We start from the raw sequence: 21663 nt of genomic DNA, 5'->3' as shown, positions 1-21663 counted from the left end.
GGTGATGCCTGAGGCATCCGTACCCCAAAACGTCCACGTTTCTCCGATTGCATCTCGAATCTATTTCTCCGAGGCTTGCCTCCTGCATTACTTTTCACCACTGCTACAGTTCGACAGCTCTTATTCATTGGGCGTCATGTGGATTCTACCGCTAGTCGGATATCTCGGGGTGGTTGTCGGGTTCGCCTTTCTCACCTTGGCTATAGGTATGCAGCGACATGCAATCTTAAGTACAATGGAAAGCTGACTTCATTGGAACTCAAGCTTCGGGACTCTACTATCTATCTGAGCTTGTGGAAGAACACACGGTCCTTGCCCGCCGTGTGTTGACACGTCTGATCTACGGCATCATCGCGATACAAGTTCTGCTTATGCTGATTGACCGATTCCCTGTGTCACTATCTGTGTTGACCATTGCTTCGCACATGGTATACGCCAGCAACCTGCGCCGATTCCCGATTGTGAAACTATCCGATCCTCTTTTCCTCCTTTCCTGCCTTCTAGTTGGTCTCAACCACTGGCTATGGTTCCGCCATTTCTCGAAGCCCTTGCCTCCGTCGAACAACTGGCGTCAACCATATGGAGTCAATTACGCGGAGATGCCATCCTTCTCTGAAGTGGCTTCATACTTTGGTCTGTGTGTTTGGCTCGTTCCATTCGCTCTGTTTGTTAGTCTGAGCGCGGGGGAAAATGTGTTGCCAAGCATGGGCTCTGAGTACGTCACCGGGGATCGCAAACCCACTGGTCTAGGTCCCTCCGATGGCAAGTCCAAGAACAAGGGAATGGCCAAGGCCTTGGTGGATGGTGTCCGAGATTGGACGAGGGAAACTGGCGAACTCATGGGTCTCTGGAGAGGAGAAAGTACACGACGATTCTGAATTAGACTACGGGTATTGATATTATAGATGAAATGAAATTTGTATTTTGCCATCACAAATCGTGTAAATTGTAAGAAGAATAAATCGGCAAAGTATGCCACCCAGCCTCCCATATCGCGTAACCGTGGACCACCAAATTTCCAGATAAATGAGAGCAGATACTAATATATGGACACTGAGACACAATGGAAGCGCTGAAATATGGAGGGGAAAGAAATAAAAGGTGAAGAATAAGGTGAAGAATAAGGTAAAAAAGAAGGGAAAGAAACAAAGAAAAGAAGGGGTATAACGACGGTCAAAATTGCTGACCATAGCATGGGAACTCTCAACTCCAAGATGGACAGCCCATCAAATTTGGTGTGCAACCGCATCTTGGTTACCATTATCATTAAACATTCCCTCGCGACTTCGATGGCTGAGATTGCCAAGTGGGTTAAGTCATCATTCTGCGGTCGTGCAAGTCGTAATCTTTCCGGACAAGAGCGGCATGACCACTGGAGCAGTCTGGAATCAGAAGGGCGTGGAAAAAGAAAAGACCAGTGAGAAGCGAATCATAATTCAATTGCCCTGGTAGAAGGAAGGATCTGGAATATATTAGTAAAGGCTGCGAAAATCTTCTGGTGTTTGGGTCTTACCATCCATAAAGAGCATTGAACTCTCTCGTCGCTTCGACTTTGCCGAGCGATTGTCGTCCGAGCTAGGACCCAACATGCCATTCAAAGAAGAATACGGAGCGCCGGCACCCGGGGGTTGGTTGTACTGCTCATGTCTGGACGTCGGTTGGTCATAGCTAGGTTGCATTGGGGTGAAACCAGTGTCATAGTGTGTCCTGGGGCCATCAGAAGGACCGTTCCCATCACCAGTGGTTCGGAACGAAGTCTGCTGGTACGAAGGGGTAGGGAGATCTGAGAACATTTGATGACGTGGGGAACGAATATCATCGGGCGAGAGGTTGCTTTCAACCGTCAGTTCCGTAGGGTTGGTAGAGTTCGACTCAGTATCACCAAAGATACTATCGTAGTCCGTGAGGAACATCGAGAAGACTGGCGCCGGAATATTGAGAGTTGGGGCAAAGACAATGCCGACGTTCCTGACCGTCATCTTGTTCACATCGGAATTGTTCACAATCTCGATCAAGAACTGCGATAGGGCCCGTAGCAATGCTAGATTGGGCCTAGGCAATCTATGAACCAGAGAGTTGAAGGCAGCCACCTTCTTTTGGCGATCATCAAGTTCTTTTCGGTCAGGTTAGTAGGATACAAGAATACAACATTGAATGTGTACATACCAAGAACGCGAAGGAAGTCCAAATGAAGCTCCCGGGTTAAGACTGTCGTCGGGAGCTCTCGAAGGTATTGTTTGAAGAGAGAAGCCACAGCATGAATATCATAATACTGATCTCCAGACACGAAATCAACATCACCTTCAGTGTTGAAACGCTCCTTTAATGCTTTGATCACCACATTGGAGCCGCTTAGACGGAAGATACCTTCCTCCAAGGCTGCTTCCTTGGCATGGAGATATTCAATGCAGCGATAAACCACTGCCGGCAGTTCCACATCAATGCCTGGCGGTCCACAATCCTGTACGGCCTCTGCTAGGGGTATACCGAACACAGGTCTAACAGGATCTGTCCTCTCAACATTGTTGGTTGCTACGACTGTATCACTGTTGGCCTGGTTGGCAAGATCGAAAGAGGACCTGGTGCGGAAACCCCAGATGCTGCGTTTCTTCTCTTTTGTCGATGTCTTTGCTTTGTTACCCCACGCTTCCACGTCCTGGATGACTGTGCCGTTCGTGGGCCTAGATATCAGCCTGGGAGACTGCATTGGTTGATCGGGAGACATGGCCGTGTCCCTGAATTCTGTGGACAAAGCCGCTGGGGCTCGTGGGGATCGGGAAGCTTGCTCAAGAGTGGAACCAATAGTCGGAGGATCAGCTGGCACTGCATCCTCAAAGCTGAAACCCTGTACGGAGCCTCCTAGATCCTGGTCGGGGCTATCAACCCCTCGGCCAGATTTCTTGCTTCCGTTGAACATTTTGGACTTCATCTCGGCCCCGGAGAGTAGTTGCCTTTGCTGTGCTTGTGATTCATCTTGAGACTGAGGCTGACCCTTGGATACGCTACCACGTCCTTCATTCTCAGAAGAAGCGTTCTCAACGTACTCCATGAGAGCATCGACCCATGTATCGCGCTCCTCGTCGCTTTCAGCGCAAAGAACATGCCGGACAAGGGCCGAAGAATCCTTCTTCTTCGGTTCCAAAATCAAAAATGCATGGCGATACTGGTTGTCAGAGTCTTCCTCGCTCCCAGCAGGTGGACTCTCGGTGGGTTTTGGTGATTGCTTGCCAATCTGGGCATGATGGAGTTTGATAGTACCCATGTGCGGACCACCCGGAGATTCGTAGTACCTCAGTTCGGGTCCAGCGAGAACAAAATACCTCGCTTTCCAGCCACCAAAGTTCTTGCCTCGCTTGGTCAAGTAGCCTTCCTTTTGAGGCTTTCCGTCTGGTCCACGAGGCATATCAGGCCTTGTTTGGGCGAGACCTTTCAGCAAACTTGTTTCGTCATCTCGAGGCTCAATGGCATCACTTGTCAAAAATTGGCAGATAGCTATCGCGGCATTCTCGTCCATTGGCGTGTCCAAAAGTCTATCGAAGTACGCATTAAGTGCGGCACGTCTCAAGTCAACCTTAGCAGGGGAGTGTCCGCTGAAAATACTCCTATCCGGTAATTTTCCGGGGAACGGAGAAGATTGCCGGACTTTCTGGTCCAGTTGGGGCAAAGCACCAATGACCTTTTCAACTCGCCATAGCTCTGCCATCTCTGACCGTAGAATTACACTGAGAGTAAAAACAGGCTCTTCATCTAGGGGTTTGGACGCCATGTAGCTGTTCCGGGAAGGACGAAGCCGCGATGAAGACACTCTGACTTGAACCAGAGGAAGGGCATTCGGAGGCAAAAGCAGGCCCTGATAATCATCGGACATCAATCCTCGGTAAATTGAGTTATCGGGAAAAGTTGCGGATCTCGGGCTATCAATCATGACAGCGGGATCAATTGATGGAATAGGGCCATTGGGACGGCCCGAAGGGATTGGAGCAAAGCCCATGGGGTGGTTGGCCATTCGTGGCGAGAGCGGCAATCCTGGGGCCTGATACCCGGCTGCCATGGAAGTGGACGGGTCCCGTGGCATGCGAGGCATGGGCGAATTGATAGGTCGGTCTTCTGGTCTTGGGCTCAAAGGCAATCCAGGGCTCATAGGCATAGCAACGATGGAGCGCCCACCAAAGGATGAAGCGGGAGGCGGTCGAGCGCCCAAAAGCGACCCCAGTGAGTTATTACCCACATTCGGTGGTGATCTTGTAGAAAGCTCCCTGGGGAGCGTTTCCGGGCTACATGTTGCTGTATCTCGGGAGCTGTCAGAGGATGCTGTCTGGGTTGGTCCCACAGAACCGGTAGACCCAAACATCTCTTTCTGCAGCGCAGCTTCGCGGTCCCGGTCGTCCTGCTCTCTCGTCTTTCTCCGCCCACGGCCCGCACTCGGAACCCCATTTATATCCTGGGTGTCACCGTAATCGGAACCGGAATCAGAGCCAGGATCAGAATCTGAAGCCGAGGATGCCCTTTTATTTTCTGCTTGTCGTAGATTTAGAGGCGCAGGAGGTGGTTTGCGATTTGGGTGGGGAAACCGGCTCCTTTCGTCTCCTGCTGGAGATGGAATATCTGCGGGAGAGATCGGGCTTGTGGTGTTTTCGAAACCCCGCCGGGAGGTTTCAGATGGTGGTACAATCGATGGTTGATCAGGTTTGCGCGACACATTCTCTTTGTCGCTGCTTGGTGCGGCCACAGAGGCCAAGGGCGCGGTAACGGGCAATGGCGGGGCGTCCTGTATGTCTTTAAGCTTCTTCCGATATTTATCCTTCTCCTGGAAAGCACGCTCTAGATCTTTGTTAAGGCCGAGGATTAAAGTTCTTTGTTTATCAACCAGTTTCCAAAGTTGCGCGTTCTGAGAGGCCGCTTGGTGTTTCTCTTTCAAGAGGTGCACGATCACGGCCTCGGCAGATCCAGCGGCGTTGATGAGATTGTTAATGTCGGTTGAACTCAGAGCATTGACATCAAAGGCCGATCTCTGAGAGCTGGAGGAGAGGGATGAAATAGCAGAGTCAATCGACGAGGTGCGAGGAATGGCACGATGGGGTGCGCGATCTCCTGGCATTGAGTGTATAGAGCTGACGGAGGAAGAGGCAGATCGATCGGGCTCCGGCGCACGGGACGATTTTGGCATACTGCTCTCACTAGACTGGCCGCTGACATTCACTGACTCTGTTCCTACCATATCTGGTGATTGCGACAGACTCTGACCAGAGCTGAAGGGTGGCGCAGGATATTGCGCATTGGCTACGCGAGCCACTGGCGACCGATTCTGGAAGGAAGAAGGGTTGGATTTCGGAGATAGGGGACTCTGAGACGCGGATTCTTCGCCACGGTGCGACTGAGGCAGGGAACTTGTATGCAACGGGGAAGGTGTGATATGTCGGGAACCAGGAGTAGGTCCGGGGCGTTGATCAGATCGAGCTAAATAATCCCGCGGGATGAGGCCGTTATTGATAGAGTAGCCAGTCTGATTCTTAGACGAAGTTGGCGAGCTTTCATCATTCCCTCGCGGAACTTGCGACATGGCTGTATGAATCGAGACTCATCAGAGGGGTCACGTTCGGGGGCGACACGAGGCGAAGACCCAGGGGGCGAGAGCGCGGAACCCCGGAAGCTGAAGCTTAAACGCCAGGGGGTAAAAAAGGGATGTTAAGCGATCAACTGATTGGAAAGAAAATAATGGTAAAAAAAACTCCCTGACGCAGCCCTAGAGAGAAGAGTTGAGAGTTTGAGGAGAGCTGGAGAGCCTCGGAGAGCTTAAGAAAGTGAAGTGGGGGCAAAAAGGGGGTTTCAAGCTAATAAGAATAAAAACAAACGACAATAATGAGATAAATATAAAAGAAACGACGATCTTAGATAAATCAGTACTAAGGAAGAAAAGAAAAGAGGAAGATTTTGCGACGTGTTGGTATGCAGAACTGATCCCTTTAATCCCCCCGGTTCTCTTAGGTCTCTACTCGGAGTTACCTAAGAGAGTATCCTACCTACAATATACTATGTACAACAAACTGATCTTTCTCTTTTTTTTCCTGGCCTTGTCTTTTTTTCCTCTTTTGCCTATATCAAGGAAAATAATGTGTATAATGGCCTTTTACCAACAATATACAAGGGGAAATAGGATATATAAACTATTTGTAGTACAAAGCCGTCCTAGCATTCGGCCCAACTGCGGTGGAACTGATCAAGAACTACATATGTGTTGAGAGATGGTGATTGGATTGTTTTGAATGTCCAGGGCAATACCTAGGAAATAATCTCATAGACTAGTTTGAGTTCTGTTTCCTACTCAGCTTGAAATGGATTCTATCTTGAAAATAAGATGAGATGACCTAGACTCCCTGTAAATGCGACCGCAATGACTATGATACAGACCAAAAAAAAAAAGTAAAAAAGCGCCAATCAAATGAAGTACATGATAGTACAATTAGGCGATGTTGCCAGCCATGCCCATGAAAATAGCCTGGGCGGCCAGCTGAAGGGACCAAAACCCGACTTTCTTGAACCGTCTTTTGCGGGCTTGATCATCCACGACATCTCGGGCAAAGGCATCGTAGGTCTAGAAAGATTATCAGCAATGATCAGATATTGTAGGAAAAGCAAAGGGTACTCACTGCAGCTGACAGGTCATCCATCAGGCCACTGTCAAAGATGGTCCAGCTTCCATCGAAATCTCCAACGCGCTTGACTAATCGGCAATTGATGGGAATAAAAGTGCGCTTAGAGTTGATATAGGCAACAATGGGACGGATCAGTGCGTTGTTAATGTAAGAAAGGTCCCGGGTGAAGATGGGCACGACAGCCCGAACGTTGTTGAGGTGCACGCGCAAATCCATGACGAGGAAACGTCGATCTTCAGTTTCAGATTCTGAATTGGAGTCTGAAGATAGAGGCTCCGGGTAACGATTGGAGGTAACAGTGGCTTCTAACCGATCATAGAAATCGACCATCACCTTGGCCAAGCTCTCATCGTTTTCTGCAGGTAGCATGATGTCGGCCACGATGTCTACTGTCCCCTCGTGAATCCAAGAGAAGGGGCCCTGAACACCACGGTTGAGATGGTCGACATTGAGTCCATCAACTCGAATCCTGTTATGTTTCTTCCACGGGCTTTGCTTGCCATCTTCTTCTGCTTCATTATCCTGCCGGATACCGGTGAATCCATGGGTTTGACGAGCGTGGATTGTGAACAAAGAGTTGTCATAAGATCCAGACATCATGTTGGCAGAGAGGAAATCGTAGAAGAGCCATTGTTTGCGCAACTGAGGGAGGTCGCACGAGAATATGCTCACGGAGAAGGGACGGAAGTTATCTGGTTGGTAAACGGTGACAAGCAGATCATGCATCTTGAAAGAGTCGATCTCAAAGTCCCCGGGATTATGCTCATGCCGGTAGGATTTAGGATCCAAGTCTTCCTCCGGCCAATAAACATGGCGGCGGTCGACGACACCCCGTATGCCTTTCACCTCAACATCATGAAGTGGGCCCTTTCCATTGAGCCATTTGGTGAATGATAGTGTCACGTTGACCGTCTCGATCGACAAATCGAATTGTGTGTAGTTAGTATCTTCCTCTTCATCAGATACTATCTGCGAATCTTCGAATCCAGTATCACCTCGAGCTGCGGCCTCGGCTGCCGCAGACTTCGATGAGCCCTTACTGACATGGCCTGCACCTTGGCCTGGTCGTTTCGACACAAAGACATTCTTGAAGGTGATGACGCCATTTTTCCATTTCGGCACGATTGCAGATTCAAAGACAACCTTGACTCCAGAAGATTTGGTGAGATAGTTGCCCACCCAGCCTGCCAATGTTTCTGCTCAAGCAAATTAGTTTCCAGACGTTTCTGCAATAAAAAAGTGAACATACCTTGAGCAAAGACTGTGTTGATCGCAAGGATCAGAAGTGAGAAGAAAGTTGTAGTTCCCACGACGACCCAGACAACATGGCCCAGCAAAACCCACGAGAAAAAGGCAGTCATTTCATCCAAATTGTAAGGACGAACACTTCTTATAGAAAACCATTTGAATCGTACTTTGAGACGTGACCAGAACCCGGTTGCTGCGGCCAAAAGCTCCTCCTTGGTTGGCCGATGTAGATGAGGCATTTGTGGTAAGCGGTCCATCAAGTGGCGATTGTGCGTTGTTGGTTGAGTATCTTGAGATGGTTTGACTTGTGAATGTGTGGTAGACGTATCTTTGCCGGATTGGCCGACTTTCTGGGAATGTTCATTTTCGTTGCGTTCATGGGTCTCTTGAGAAGGTTCTTTCCCGTCTCGATGATACTTCGAGGTATGTAAAGTTCGCTTCCAAACATACTTGGCGGCAATTGTGGGAGAAGAGAGGATGCATGATGCAGTAGTGTCCGCAACAGTTGACGTAGGTGAGACGCCGAGGACGAAAAAACCACCAGAAGCGAACCTTCTGGTGAGATGAGTGGGTTTCCATGGAAGTGTGGAGATTCGTCGCGAGTGGTTTGAAATGGATGAATCGAGAAATAATCTTGAGCTATAAGCATCGGCCGGTACGGGATTTATTCGTATGCGACCAAGAAACGGATTTGCTGTATCCCAAATTTGGGCGTACAGTCGGCGTCCCAGATTAGCAGACATCTTTATCTTTACATCCTGGACGTAAATGAGAAACTTGATTGACAAACTGTATCATATACAGCAGTTGACTTGTTGACAAGGAAGCTTCCGAGCTTGCGGGTTGGAAGAACCCAAATGAAATCATCGGAGTTTGTTCTGTTTGCATCAAAAAATTCCCTTCCGCCCACACTTCATTTTTCCGTGAGGGGGGAACTGATTAAATTTTGCGATAACAGATTTTATGAAAAAACTTCATTCTTAAATCAACACAATGTCGGCACCTACAGCTATTCGTCAGCCAGAGCAGGCCATCGGGCTTCAGCCCGAGACTGTCTCTCATGGTTAGTACTCTATCTAATCTGAAAAAAAATTCCTTCATAGCTGACAATCAATAGATCAGGATGATGAAGTTTTGATCGATGTACAAGCCGTGAACGAAGGCGCTCCGATTAACCCCGTCGCCGAGTCTACAGAGGACAGTGAAATGCGCATCGACGAGGAAGGTCGCCCTGTCTTCACCCCGGCCAAAGATGTCGCCGCAGCATATCGGATCGAAACACGAAAGGTGCCTGTTCCACCGCACCGTATGACCCCTCTCAAAGCGAGCTGGGCCAAAATCTGTCCTCCTATTGTCGAGCACCTCAAATTGCAAGTGCGAATGAACATCAAAAGCCGATCGGTGGAATTGCGGACCTCCAAGTTTACCACCGACGTGGGAGCTCTGCAGAAAGGTGCTGATTTCGTGAAGGCCTTCACTCTTGGCTTTGATCTTGACGATGCGATTGCCCTTCTCCGACTTGACGATCTGTACATTCAAACTTTCGAGATCAAGGATGTGAAGACTCTGAACGGAGAACATCTTGGTCGTGCCATTGGACGTATTGCAGGCAAGGATGGAAAGACCAAGTATGCTATCGAAAACGCCAGTCGGACACGAGTGGTACTTGCAGACCAGAAGATTCACATCCTGGGTGGATTTAAGAACATTCACATTGCCCGGGAGGCAATTGTTAGCTTGATTTTGGGTAGCCCTCCGGTAAGCCTTGATCGTATAAATCATCAAAAAGAATCTTTCTAACAAAAAACAGGGCAAGGTTTATGGCAACCTTCGGACCGTTGCCTCGCGAATGAAGGAACGCTTCTGATTGCACAACTCATTTATCTCATCCGGCATGGTGTGGGCGTTCAGGTGCATCGGGTTTTACGCTGTCTTCTTTTTTCTTGATCTTAGAGGCCTGACGACGTATAACGTAAAGATATCAATTCATGGAAATTTCAGTCATCTCGATTATGTTTGTGATCAACTGATCAAAAAAGAGCCCCGCGCTCCGATAAGAAGTCCATGATCTACCATGTCCTATATTCTAATCCTGCTTCAGGGCATGGAACACCTCCTCGATTCCTTCCCGGGTAACAATCACCATCTGCAAACCATCGCCAACCTCGATATGTCTCTCCACGGCACTTGTAAACGCATCCTGTACAAGCTTCTTGGCTGTTTCCTTGTCCAGAGGCTCAGCCTGCTTGGGCACAAGGGCATGTCCTTCTCCGCTTCCCGGGATATATTGGTTCTTGGAGTTGACTTGATTGTCCAGGAAAGGCATGATCAAGCTGGATGCAGCACCGGCAGCCCGGCACTGTTCACGTTCGTAAGAACCCACGGGGTCGTAGCTGTACAAAGCTCCCACACCTTCCTCATCCAAACCAGCCAGAATAGCATGTACGTAGTACGGGAAGAACCGCTTCTCGTAGAGAATGGTCGACAATCGCTGTGCACATGCTGCCACTGACATGGATTTCCCATGCTGGTACTTGTACATCTTCACCACGGTGTCCAGCTTTTCCTTCAGAGCATTTCCATCCGCGGCGAAACCAACAACGGAAAGAATGATAGTGGCTCCCTCGCCGGTCTCATCGTCACCGCCAATTTTGAAGACTTTCGGGACCATGCGAGAGTTGATATTGTAGCCTGATGTGGAACGAGTATCACCGGCGAGAATAGCGAAATCAGCACCTGTGATGCCTAGGGTGGAACCGCCATTATCAGTGTAACTAGTATGACTGTTAGCCAACATTCCTGTCCAGTTTCATCAAGTCGTTCCTTACGGGTAGAACGAGTGTTGTTTGACATTAGCGGATGTTGGCTCAGAGAAGGAGTATCCAATAGTCCCAGAGTGGTTACCCATGAGCGACGTCATTTTCGGGGAGATGAAGCTTGATCAGGAGAGAATATCACAGTGGCAGCCTGGTAAAGAAAGATTAAATTGTTGAAGTAGAAGATTCTCGGGATTGGGGAGTTCTGGAAGATGGAGAGCAAAGAAGCTGGGTGTCTGACGCGATGCGGTAGCTGCCTTCTGATTAGGTAATTATCCAAGCTCCCCGAGAGCCCTGGAGGGCTGTCTCGATAGTTACTCTCCGCGCCTCATTTATTCTTGGACATTAACTCAAGAGATAAAGATTACATCCTTGGATCTTATTCCAGTGTCTTCTTGGTATCCTTCAATCTCGACTTTAATACCTAGACATAAATTGCGACATGATGCTTGGCCTTGGTGACTATGAGAGCAGCAGTGAGGATGAGGTAGAGCAGAAGTGCCCTCCACCCAATTCCCAGGTATTTTTTAGCCCGAAAGAGCAACGCTACAGAGTCGTTGATTCCGAAGCAACAGCGTAGCAAGGATATCCCACCTGCAGCCTCGCAAGCTGGCCAGGACAAAGGTAACATGCTTTTTAATCCCCGTCGGTAAACTCCAAAAATTTGACGCTGACAATTTATCCAGATCATAAACCGTCCCAGCAACCAAAAGAGACACCCTTTCACATTCCCACCGAATCAGTTCCAGAAGGACCTGTTCTTGGCCCTGCTTCTATGGACATGGCGCCCCTCTCGGAGGACAAACATTCGACAGGCGGACGCTTATCTCCATTTTCAGCTTCACGAGGACTCGTTCAAGACCTCACTCTCCCTCCAGTTCCCAATCTAGACATCCCGCCATCACCTCCCGGGTCTCCCAACCCAGCCGCGAACGCGAAATTCGAGCATTTCCTCTCGCTCAAAAAGCAAGGTGTACACTTCAACTCAAAACTGGCTAGCTCATCATCGCTCAAAAATCCAAGCTTGTTGAAGAAGATGATGGAGCATGCTGGGATCGATGAGCAATCGCAATATGACACATCGCTGCCCGCCGACTTGTGGAATACATCTAATCTACCAAAATGGGGTTTCAAGGAAGAGCTCTTGAGAACCCAACAAGATGTCCGTAAAAAATCGGAGGAGAAACAAGCACCGGGCCAGCGAACCTCGGTTGACTTCGTCACCGGGTCTGCCTGAACATTCGTTCTGCGGCAACCTGACCAAGAAGACCAACCCTATAATCTGCCAGTTTTCGAATGGCCTCGGGTGCATCAGTTCTTTTGGGAAATGCAGGCATTCGGAATTGGGACCTAAAAGGGTGGCTCCAGCACATAACCTGAATGTTTCGAGTATCCAGTGACCCGGGCAAGGGAACCCCCGTTCTGGTATCCTATCATTCAAGCAGGACTCTTCTGTCCTCGACCAACTCTAAGACTGTGTACTCTCTCGGATAGATATCCTGGTGGTATATCCGATGTCTCTAGAAAACGTTCTAGAAGAGGATCAACGATGTCCCCTCAATTAACATAGCGCACAGTTGCACTCGTGTAGATTATCATACTTGTGGATCATACATTGGAACAGTAATGCTCGTTTCAGCCTCCTCCGCCGCCACCACCAGATCCCCTCTGTTTGCGCCGCCTCGCCTTCTCATACAGACTTAAACAAGAAATCAACACCATTCGATCAAAGTCCTCTCCGTATTCCACTCTGATTTGGAGTTTCCCACCTCTGCTCAGTCCTGTCGCACCTGAGAAGATGGCCAAAATCTGCTCGGTGTGCTCATCCACGAGCTTATAGTTCTGGTTGGTCCATTTAGATGGTGCTGAATTTTCGACGCCGATGGTTCGTGTTCGCTTCCATAGGAATGACCGCCTCCCGCTCTGAGCTTGATCAGATCCACATTGAACTGTCATTTCGAAGCGGTATTTTGGTTTGAGAATGAGCTCCTTGGTCATGTCCTCCCACTGCACGGCGCTGACATCGTCGGGGTTCCCAAGGCCTATTTTGTAGTCACCGGACGACTTCTTAAATTTGGAGACGGCCACGATTGGGGCCTGGGTGCTGGTACCAGCATGGAGAATAAGGTCGGGTTTGTTGGGGGTGAACATAGATATTTCGCCGTAAAACAAAGGCTGGTCATCTGCTGAGGTGATATCATAGTGCCGGTGCAAGAGCCGGTTGGTGATATTATACACGCGCGAAGGTCCGTTGTCTTCAACGGGATGGGCATATGCCGTTGACCCAGCACGACTTGAGCCCGAAAAAGACATTTGATTTTCCTGGGAAAGAGTCTGATATTCGTAGATTGTCAAATGGAGAGAGAAACTATCAGGGGCACAGCCGTCTACGAAGTATAAAAGTTTCTTGAGGCGAAGCAAAATTGTCCCTTTGGAAGCGAATACGAGCACCAAATTAGGTCGGACAAAAGTATAGACATCGCGATTGAGTAGTTAAATATAGTATGACCAATCACTTACCCTTTCTCCCTTAAATATCTACAATTAAAGGATAACTTACTCCATACATAGTTGTATGGCCGACATCCTCCAGGGCTCTGTTCTCCGCCGTGACCGCGAATCTTAGTCAGCCGAGCTCTCCGTCAGCTCGACTGCCTAAGATAGCTCCCCATCTATCGTCATCACTTAACTGTGCTATCCATCTGTTGTCTTCCCTCATTGTCTGCAATTTACTCCCCTTCTTCGAGCCTTGAAACTATCATTTATTTTCATTCATCATGAACCACTTCCCTGAAGCTTGGGGTCGCGTAGGTGGCACAACTTTCCCAGTCCTTGCTCTGTTGCTAACTATCCGTCCAGCCCAGGAACGATGTCTACGGTGCCTACGATCACTCATATTTGCAGACCACGGGTCCCAAGGCCCATACCTCATCCCCTGCAGTGACCGGAACGTCAGTGGTGGGTGTCAAGTTTAATGGCGGAGTTGTTATAGCTACCGACAACCTGGGTATGCCGATCCATTGTCATGTTCCGTTCCCTTCGCTGCATTGTCATCTGACGTGATCCAATTTGTGAATATATAGCCTCCTACGGATCCCTGGCTCGTTTCTCCGACACCAAGCGTCTGCGTAATTTCGGCGATAAGGCAATGGTTGGCTTTGGCGGTGACGTTTCCGACATGCAATATCTCGACCGTCTCCTCGACTCTATGGATATCAAGGAGAACTACTCGCCTCACGGCAACATGCTAAACGCCAAGAATCTGCACACCTACCTTGCAAAGGTTTTCTACAAACGACGCTCCGAGTTCAACCCGCTGTGGAACCACGTCCTTGTCGCAGGGTTCGATGCGGAAGGGGCGCCCTTCCTTAGCTCGGCAGATTTGCTCGGAACTACATTCTCTGCTCCTCATCTAGCTACAGCATTCGGTGCTCATCTTGCGGTTCCCATCCTGCGCCGCGAGTTCCCCGAGGGTACTCCCCTCGAACAAGTCACCAAGGAAGACGCCGTTAGGGCCGTGAAGGCATGCATGAAGGTTCTGTTCTACCGCGATGCACGAAGTAGCGACAAGTACTCGATAGCCGTGATCACGAAGGATGGTATTGATCTGAAGGAGGATGAGCAGATTGAGGGTCAGAGCTGGGCCTTTGCCGAGAGAATCAGGGGATACGGCGCTCAGACTGCTTAGATCCTTATTTATGTTTTTTCTTTTACATGTAATGCACACGGGATTACGGATGCAAAGATAATTTTTGGGTCCAAATAACCACAATGATCAATTGCCAAGACTGAAATGTGCAGGTAGTTATATACAACTTGAACCAGTGCCAACCCTTTCATTGGTCTTAAGCTAAGTTCAAGGGAGATAAATTTAGAGCTTAGCGCTAGGCTTGTCAAAGACCACTCGGTTGACACAGGACCCAACGCCCTCCAGCGAAACCTCAACTTCATCGCCATCCTTGAGCCACACAGGAGGCTTGCGACCCATGCCCACGCCTTGGGGTCTGTCAAACAGTCAGTCTATCAAATCCAAACGCGCCTTTGCTTGCTCATCGGGTGTACTTACGTTCCAGTGAAAATAAGATCTCCAGGCAAGAGTGTAGTTCCCTGGGACAGGAAAGCTATCGTCTTAGCCACACCGAAGATCATATCCTTAGTGGAGGAAGACTGGACGGTCTCCCCATTCAGCTTGGTCGCGATAGCCAAGTTATTCGGATCCGCAATAACACTGGAAGAAACAATACCAGGACCAAACGGTGCCCATCCATTGAATCCCTTACCCAGTCCCCACTGACCACCACCGCGCTTGATCTGCCAATCGCGGTGGGAAACATCATTACCAACAGCATAACCGAGGACATAATCCAGAGCCTTGCTCTCAGGGACATTAGTGGCTTCTTTGCCGATAATGATGACCAGTTCACACTCGTAATCCAGACCCTCGCCCTCCTGGGCAAGTTGGGGCACGGGGATATCGTCTGTAGGGCCGGAAATTGAAGTCACGGGCTTGTAGAACAAGATTGGATATGTGGGGATGGGCATGTTGGACTCTTTGGCGTGTTGTTCATAGTTAAGACCCAAGCATCGGACTGTGCCGATATCCTTACGGGCCAAGGGAGCGAGGAGCATTCTCACTTCTGCGACCTGGTCGGTAACCCGGTGCTGGCCAAAGATGTCACCTTGAATGACTTTGGCCTTGGTGGCTTTGGCGATATCGCTCACTCCGGATGGGAGAATAGCATCGCCGTAATAGACTTGGCCATCCTTGGCCAGGAAGCGGATAAGGTGCTATTTAGGAAATTAGTATATATTGATGCAAGTACTTTCGATTCGATCAAATTTTTTTATAGAAAAAATGATGTTTTCCCCTTTAAATAGTAGAGGTTATTTCCAAACTCACAGTAAAAGTAGCCATTGGGGGAATATGGGGAAGTTAGAAACAAAGGATTGGGGATTGGAGATTGGGGGTGATATCTCGGCCGGGAACCTCTTTTTCCCCAGAGCGGGAAACATGTCCAGCTCCACCCAATGATTTGCAAGCTTTTCCCCTCTTCATATTCGCAATGGCTAGACTCTCCGGTCTCCAGAGGGATGTTCTGTCTCTATACCGCAAATGCCTGCGGGAGATCCGAAATAAGCCGGAGGTGGGTTATACCACCTCATCCGACGTCAACCTCAAGCTGATATTCTATTGTAGGACTCTAGGATCAATTTCAAGAAATATGCTCGGTAAGTGTCTATCAAATGCCTATCTGTCCATCTTCCTATCTTCCTATCTCCATTTCCTGTCCTTTTTCCTTTCCCGACAACATTCCCCCTAGATATCGGGGCAGTCCGGCTGAGATGTTATACAGGGCGGAGTTCCAAAAACACCTCTCCGTGAATAAGAAGGACTTTAGCACTATTGAATATCTCCTGCGGAAAGGCAATCGACAGCTCGAGTTATATGCTACCCCGGGAATCCGCAATATCCGATGAGCGGAGCCAGACCCCAGAATCTTAGTTCTCCGGGGTGCCTACGGAGCAGCTAGTTTTGTATGTCTCATACCTTTCAGCCTTATGACGCCACCAGTTCACTCATTGAAATAGAATCGGAGATGTCTAGTGTCGCCTTTCCACTTGCGGATTCCTGCGGACATGTTGGACATGTTGAATATGTTACCTAAAAGGCATAGCCATACATGATATGGTTGATACCTGGATTTGGAGGCATTTGTATAATAGTATATCATAAACTGTTAAGTCATTAGGGCTTTGTCATGGAGTATTCTGCCTATACCATAGCATCACTATTGACTCATTCTGAATCCTTGGAAGTTTCGAGGTTCAAAGTAATTACCAATCATGAATTATTCATTCCATCATTTGTCAGAGTGATAAAAATAATTCCTGTATGGAATGGAATAGAGTGGTGGTTTCTTGAAGTTGCTGGCGGTTTGTCGACTGCGCCACAAGTTTCTGGATGGTTCCGCCGAAGTATAAGCAATCAACCACAACTACAACAAGCAACGAATATAAAATGGCAGATATTCCAGTTCAATCAAACATCATTCAATCAGAAAACAATCATCACAGTCTCCCAGACAATCCGTCTCTCTATTCCAACTTTTTTTTTTCCAAACCAAAAATCCAAAATGGCCTTCTACTACACTCAACCCAGCCTTGCGCCACTCATCCAACTCCTCAACGACTACGAGACTCCCCAAAACAAGTCTCGCCAATGTCCCAAATCAGTCCAATGCTCTAAGAAAACACGCAACTCCTTCGCACCAGCCTTTGATGTGCGCGAGCTAACAAACGCCTACCACCTCGACGGCGAGCTCCCAGGCGTGGACCAGAGCAACATCGAGATCGAATTCACCGATCCACACACCCTCGTGATCAAGGGTCACACAGAGCGCGACTATATCAGCGATGATACCAGCTCCCGCAGCTCATCTCCTGCAGGCTGGCACAAGCCCACAGTCGAAGACGAGGATGCACAGTCTACTACCTCTGTCAATACAGCGGACACCGCTGCTTCGCATCCGGCCGAGAATGACAAGCCTCACTTCTGGGCCAAGGAGAGATCCATCGGAGACTTCCAGCGCACATTTAGCTTCACAGCGCGTGTTGATCAGGACTCTGTTCGCGCGAGTCTGAAGAATGGTGTTTTGTCTGTTATTGTGCCGAAAGAGGCGGTTCCGACCCCGAAGAAGATTCGCATTGAGTGATTGGAATCAAGGTGTTGGGTTTAAATCCATCGCTGATTGATTGCATTTGCATTGGGATTTTCGGGTGTTTGTTTCCTTGCATTTTTATGATTTGGCTTTGCTACGATGTACAATGATCTTTGCTATATTAATCTAAATTGAATGTTTATTATATTGCTATCCCGTGTCTAGACAGGTAATATGCCGCGAGATCGTAGAACTTAAGATCGACCCTGCGTCTTAGAAACCCCTTGCTTGACTCCATAACCTTACTTCGTACAGGAATGGCTGGGGTAGTCCCCACGATTCGAAGAACTATGTACGGAGTATGGAGTACCTTTGCACAAGTAGGCAAGATGACTGAAACCAAATATCGTATTCCATCGGAGACATGTTGGAGACTAGAACGCCCAAATAAACCCTAAAATTGCAAACATATGGCATACAGAATGGATTTGTGTAAAACGCCAGATAAATTCACGCCAATTCCACTTCCAGTTCCAAAAGGGTATACCTAATAAGACTCCATATCCAAAATGTCTCGTAAACTCCCGCCAAATTCCAAAAAAAAGACCGCACCTCCATAATGAACTTTTGTAGACGCCAGAGGTAAAGACAAAATCCAAATAACATCCAAGGCAGAAAAATGGTCAACAAAATTATTACTAGAAAATCAATAACCAAAAAAGAAGAGGTCATCGTATGCACACGTCCGTCTGGGGACGGGCCTTCGTCAACCGACGACGATAGTCATTGCTCCGGTTTCGGCAACGGCCTCGCACCGGCTCAGAAGCTAATTCGCCATCGAGGTCAAGGTCATCCTGCAAGTAACCTGGGGACCGGATGGTAGGGAGGGGAGGAGCGTCAACGCCTGGTTTCATGCTCCAGATGCGACTCCCCAGCCGGCTTCTGGATCGAGAGAGTTGTCGTTGTGTCTCGTACTCTTCATGAATTTGATAGTCAGAGACTGATCTGCGAAGTCGCTCCTTGGTTTCGGTTGTCTGTTGGTGGCTGAGTTGTGATTCTGTAGTTGTGGTAGAACCTATAGTTGACGCAAGATCAAACGAGCCCAAGGACAATCGATCTCCATATAAAGGTCCCCTGGTGAATCCTTGTTGTGGAGCAGAGACAGCAGCAGACTTGACTTCGAGGGCAGATTCGCGCGGCCAAGAATATTCCGTGTATCGGGGCGCACATAAGGTGGACCGACGCGATCGCGACGGAGTGAGGGGAGTTGGATCGCTCGAATCGTACCATGGAGCAGCGACTGGATATAGCCTTGAGTAGTTCTCTGGTTTTGTCTGTAGGCTCATGGGACGCACTTTATCGCCTGGGCGGCCTGAAGCTGAGCCTTTCGGGATACAGACGTTCTTTGAGCTGTCCGTACCACACGAGCTAGAGGTCTGCGAGGTAGTAGAACTCTGAGTCCGGCTCCGCTGTATGGAATGTATAGAGGTGGCAGAGCTGTAGCCACTGTCGGGCTTGTCGACAGATTGAGACGCGCTCCGGGTGAGACCAGTGTCCAGATCAACTTTCTCCAACTGGGTTCTGGTATCATCGCAGAGGACAATTCCTTCATCTTCAGTATCCCCAGGAAACAATGGTTTTGCCCGAGGCTGGACTGTGATAGTGGGAGACTTTTCGAAGGAGAATGGACTGCCTGGAACATCCTCCGACTTCTTCAAGTCGGGCAAGGATGGAATATCCAGCGTCGACCCTCTGCTAGGCCCTGTGACTGCGATGTTCTCAAGACCGAGCCCAGAACCTGGAGCGCAGGGCCCATCAAATGGAATGCGTTCGCTCGGACATGGGGAGGCGGAACCATTTACGACTCGCAAAGAACCTAATTTGAGTGCTCCGAGCTGGGTATATCGGGTATCTGTGGGGCTCCTCGGCCGGACTGGGGATGGCAGACGCGATCTCTGAGTCGAAGGCAATGGCCATTGCAAAGCAGTCAACTCAGTCGGATCATCGACCGGGCATTCAGGCTCGCCAATAGGCGATGGAACGCGTCGAACTGCGCCTGTTGTTCGTCTTGTGGCAACCCCAGGTCGTGTCAGGAGCGATCGTCGACGTGTTAATGAGAACCGTTGGTTGCCAACCAAGAAGTGGGTGTTGGAGGATGTCGCATCCCCGATATGGTTTTCATAAACAGCGCTGTTGTGCCTCTGCAAGGGAATTCGAGTCGAGCTGGCCCGCTTTGGTGGCTGTTCATAAAGAGACGAGGGCTGGGAAGCTGATTCCCAAGTCTCCGACTGGTACGATGTTCTTCTCGAAGAGCTTGCGGTCAATAGGCTTGGGCGGGGATGACGCTGCGTGGGACTCTGATCATATAGAAAGGTTCGATCCTCCGAAATTTCTTCAGGCGATTCTGTTTCAAAAAGGGTAGGTGGGATCTCTGCTTTCTTGGGGTAACTACCCCGTTTCTCTATAGGGGTACTGGGAATATTCTTGCCAACCCAAGGGTTCTGCCACCCTATCAACCCTGAACTGAACGTTGAAGGGTCGGTTTCGGGCAGTTGAATAATTTGAGTGGCATTGAACTTCTTGGTCAGGGGCTTGGAAAGGCGGTTGGAGCGGCGGGTGTCGTCTTTGGCTTGGCTCGATTGAGAGTTGCCCATGACTTCAGAAACACCAGAAGTAGATTCAGATATCCAGATTCAAGGCATGTGCAGGATCAGAATGATATACAATTGGAATGGCTTGGTGACTTTTCCCCCGCACGAGGGTGACCTAGCTCTGGGATTTCCAAGCTTATCCCGATAGAGCTTTTCAGATTAGATCGCACCCCGGACTTCTGACGTCAAGCCACGCTCTGATTGCCCGACACAATCCGAGCCCCAAGCTTGTACAACCACTTAGATTGGAATTGAGACGATTGGCGGCTCAGGGTTTCCCAACAAATCCGGAGATGATGGTCCGTGTTTCAGATTGAGTGCAATGCAGGAATTGGTTGGACTGGAGAGCTGGAAGATGACGGGCAATTGAGGTAACCGTCAAAGCAGATGATCTTGGTCAGGGAATCCCCCTTTCACAAAGCAGGATTTGAGGATTTCACGATCTCGGTTCACGGGGAGGTTGAAAGACCAGGGGTATATCAAAATCAGAGAGACAAATTGACATTAATATTATAGATCGTAAAAATAAAAAGAAAAAAGCAAAATAAAAAGAAAATTAAGAAGAAATTGGTGGGGGATAGGGAAGGGGGAACATACGATACATAAAGTGGAGAGAATTAGACAAACGTGTGTATATGCAACTAAACGCTAGAAAGAAAAAGACGCAAGCATTTCGCCACAAAGATGCTACGCGCATTTGCATTAGATGAAGCTGCATGCAGAACGACAAGGAACTATCTCCACGCGGGACAGGAGAGAGAAAAAAAAAAGGTACCTCCTTCTACCGCAACCGGAAGAAGTATTTAGTACTTGTATTTAATATGCTCACACCATATCAAACTCAAGTACTAGTTACTTCTTGGCACATGTAGTATTCTTGACAAGCTCCATTATTTTTCTTTTTCTTCCATATCCGGTCCGTTGCAATCATCTTTTTCTTTTTTAAGTACATTGTATCCATGGATTCAACTTCCAATGTTTTTAATTTGATATAAGTGACAAGTGACCAAGTCAAGTGCTCGTATTCTTGCGAAACCCCCCCGTACCCTGGCCACACCGCATTCACAGCTGAGCGTCTGCATCCGGACGTACTCCGTACACTGGGAGGTCATCTCCCCCAGGCTACAGCCCGTATGGCTGAATCTTGTTCTGTATTTCCTCTTCTCACGCAGTCGGAGTTTGAAGGTGCATGTAAAGATATCGCCGATCGATGCACTTCAGCCCAAAATATTTGCTGGTCCGCCATTCGACTGCTCACAAAGGTATCCCTTTTTCCATGCATAAGCCATTATTCTTATCTGTTTCCTTATTTGACTTGTGAAACAAAGAACTGATGGGAAGTGATTTGAATGGAACTAGCCAGATGGAACAGGCCTCAGAATAACAAAACATGTCGATGTCCCTAGCCCACTAGAAACCCCAGCACTGGCAGATCTTGAAGAATCACAGGAAGACGATGATCCGGTCAGCAGAGTTCTAGCCCTTAAGGGACGTGTCCACTTGTCCTGACTCTTCACCGCAGGAAGCTCTCGTTCGCGCCAAACCCCAGCCCAGCTTACAGATCGACTATGACATCTTATTATCCCCCACATATCAGGTCCCCGTCTTGTACTTCGGTCTCAGGTGGCACAATCAC

At 48.8% G+C, this 21663-nt stretch overlaps 11 protein-coding genes across 11 annotated transcripts; 5 read left to right on the top strand and 6 right to left on the bottom strand.

Moving 5' to 3' along the window:
* Positions 1 to 136: 136 nt before the first annotated feature.
* Positions 137 to 878, top strand: PGRI_042950 (uncharacterized protein; the record flags this gene model as incomplete). Its single annotated transcript, XM_040792008.1, has 2 exons — positions 137 to 206; positions 265 to 878. The coding sequence occupies 2 exons, from the start codon at positions 137 to 139 to the stop codon at positions 876 to 878; spliced, it is 684 nt and encodes a 227-aa protein (XP_040643918.1).
* Positions 879 to 1436: 558 nt separating this feature from the next.
* PGRI_042940 (GTPase-activating protein BEM3) lies at positions 1437 to 5560 on the bottom strand (the record flags this gene model as incomplete). Its single annotated transcript, XM_040792007.1, has 3 exons — positions 1437 to 1462; positions 1514 to 2113; positions 2167 to 5560. 3 exons carry the CDS (start codon positions 5558 to 5560, stop codon positions 1437 to 1439), a joined length of 4020 nt encoding a protein of 1339 aa, XP_040643917.1.
* Positions 5561 to 6460: 900 nt separating this feature from the next.
* On the bottom strand, positions 6461 to 8158 carry PGRI_042930 (mitochondrial distribution and morphology protein; the record flags this gene model as incomplete). The annotated part of the gene is made up of 3 exons (XM_040792006.1): positions 6461 to 6592; positions 6648 to 7849; positions 7903 to 8158. The coding sequence occupies 3 exons, from the start codon at positions 8156 to 8158 to the stop codon at positions 6461 to 6463; spliced, it is 1590 nt and encodes a 529-aa protein (XP_040643916.1).
* Positions 8159 to 8894: 736 nt separating this feature from the next.
* PGRI_042920 (pre-rRNA-processing protein PNO1) lies at positions 8895 to 9768 on the top strand (the record flags this gene model as incomplete). Its single annotated transcript, XM_040792005.1, has 3 exons — positions 8895 to 8964; positions 9019 to 9659; positions 9712 to 9768. 3 exons carry the CDS (start codon positions 8895 to 8897, stop codon positions 9766 to 9768), a joined length of 768 nt encoding a protein of 255 aa, XP_040643915.1.
* Positions 9769 to 9987: 219 nt separating this feature from the next.
* Positions 9988 to 10821, bottom strand: prs3 (proteasome core particle subunit beta 6; the record flags this gene model as incomplete). Its single annotated transcript, XM_040792004.1, has 2 exons — positions 9988 to 10675; positions 10730 to 10821. The coding sequence occupies 2 exons, from the start codon at positions 10819 to 10821 to the stop codon at positions 9988 to 9990; spliced, it is 780 nt and encodes a 259-aa protein (XP_040643914.1).
* A 338-nt stretch (positions 10822 to 11159) lies between these two features.
* PGRI_042900 (HCNGP domain-containing protein) lies at positions 11160 to 11954 on the top strand (the record flags this gene model as incomplete). The annotated part of the gene is made up of 3 exons (XM_040792003.1): positions 11160 to 11237; positions 11293 to 11341; positions 11404 to 11954. The coding sequence occupies 3 exons, from the start codon at positions 11160 to 11162 to the stop codon at positions 11952 to 11954; spliced, it is 678 nt and encodes a 225-aa protein (XP_040643913.1).
* A 398-nt stretch (positions 11955 to 12352) lies between these two features.
* On the bottom strand, positions 12353 to 13030 carry PGRI_042890 (uncharacterized protein; the record flags this gene model as incomplete). Its single annotated transcript, XM_040792002.1, has 1 exon — positions 12353 to 13030. The coding sequence occupies one exon, from the start codon at positions 13028 to 13030 to the stop codon at positions 12353 to 12355; it is 678 nt and encodes a 225-aa protein (XP_040643912.1).
* Positions 13031 to 13494: 464 nt separating this feature from the next.
* Positions 13495 to 14405, top strand: pre4 (proteasome core particle subunit beta 7; the record flags this gene model as incomplete). The annotated part of the gene is made up of 3 exons (XM_040792001.1): positions 13495 to 13524; positions 13577 to 13724; positions 13801 to 14405. 3 exons carry the CDS (start codon positions 13495 to 13497, stop codon positions 14403 to 14405), a joined length of 783 nt encoding a protein of 260 aa, XP_040643911.1.
* Positions 14406 to 14588: 183 nt separating this feature from the next.
* On the bottom strand, positions 14589 to 15632 carry PGRI_042870 (fumarylacetoacetate hydrolase family protein; the record flags this gene model as incomplete). Its single annotated transcript, XM_040792000.1, has 3 exons — positions 14589 to 14721; positions 14784 to 15505; positions 15618 to 15632. The coding sequence occupies 3 exons, from the start codon at positions 15630 to 15632 to the stop codon at positions 14589 to 14591; spliced, it is 870 nt and encodes a 289-aa protein (XP_040643910.1).
* A 1219-nt stretch (positions 15633 to 16851) lies between these two features.
* PGRI_042860 (Hsp20/alpha crystallin family protein) lies at positions 16852 to 17430 on the top strand (the record flags this gene model as incomplete). The annotated part of the gene is made up of 1 exon (XM_040791999.1): positions 16852 to 17430. One exon carries the CDS (start codon positions 16852 to 16854, stop codon positions 17428 to 17430), a length of 579 nt encoding a protein of 192 aa, XP_040643909.1.
* Positions 17431 to 18104: 674 nt separating this feature from the next.
* PGRI_042850 (uncharacterized protein) lies at positions 18105 to 20030 on the bottom strand (the record flags this gene model as incomplete). Its single annotated transcript, XM_040791998.1, has 1 exon — positions 18105 to 20030. One exon carries the CDS (start codon positions 20028 to 20030, stop codon positions 18105 to 18107), a length of 1926 nt encoding a protein of 641 aa, XP_040643908.1.
* Between the last annotated feature and the right edge of the window lie 1633 nt (positions 20031 to 21663).

This window comes from Penicillium griseofulvum (assembly GCF_001561935.1).
Source record: "Penicillium griseofulvum strain PG3 chromosome Unknown contig_89, whole genome shotgun sequence".
In the NCBI taxonomy this organism is placed as follows: Eukaryota; Fungi; Ascomycota; class Eurotiomycetes; order Eurotiales; family Aspergillaceae; genus Penicillium; species Penicillium griseofulvum.
The sequence above is the reverse complement of the archived record's forward strand: the minus strand, read 5'-3'. Positions and strand labels throughout refer to the sequence as shown.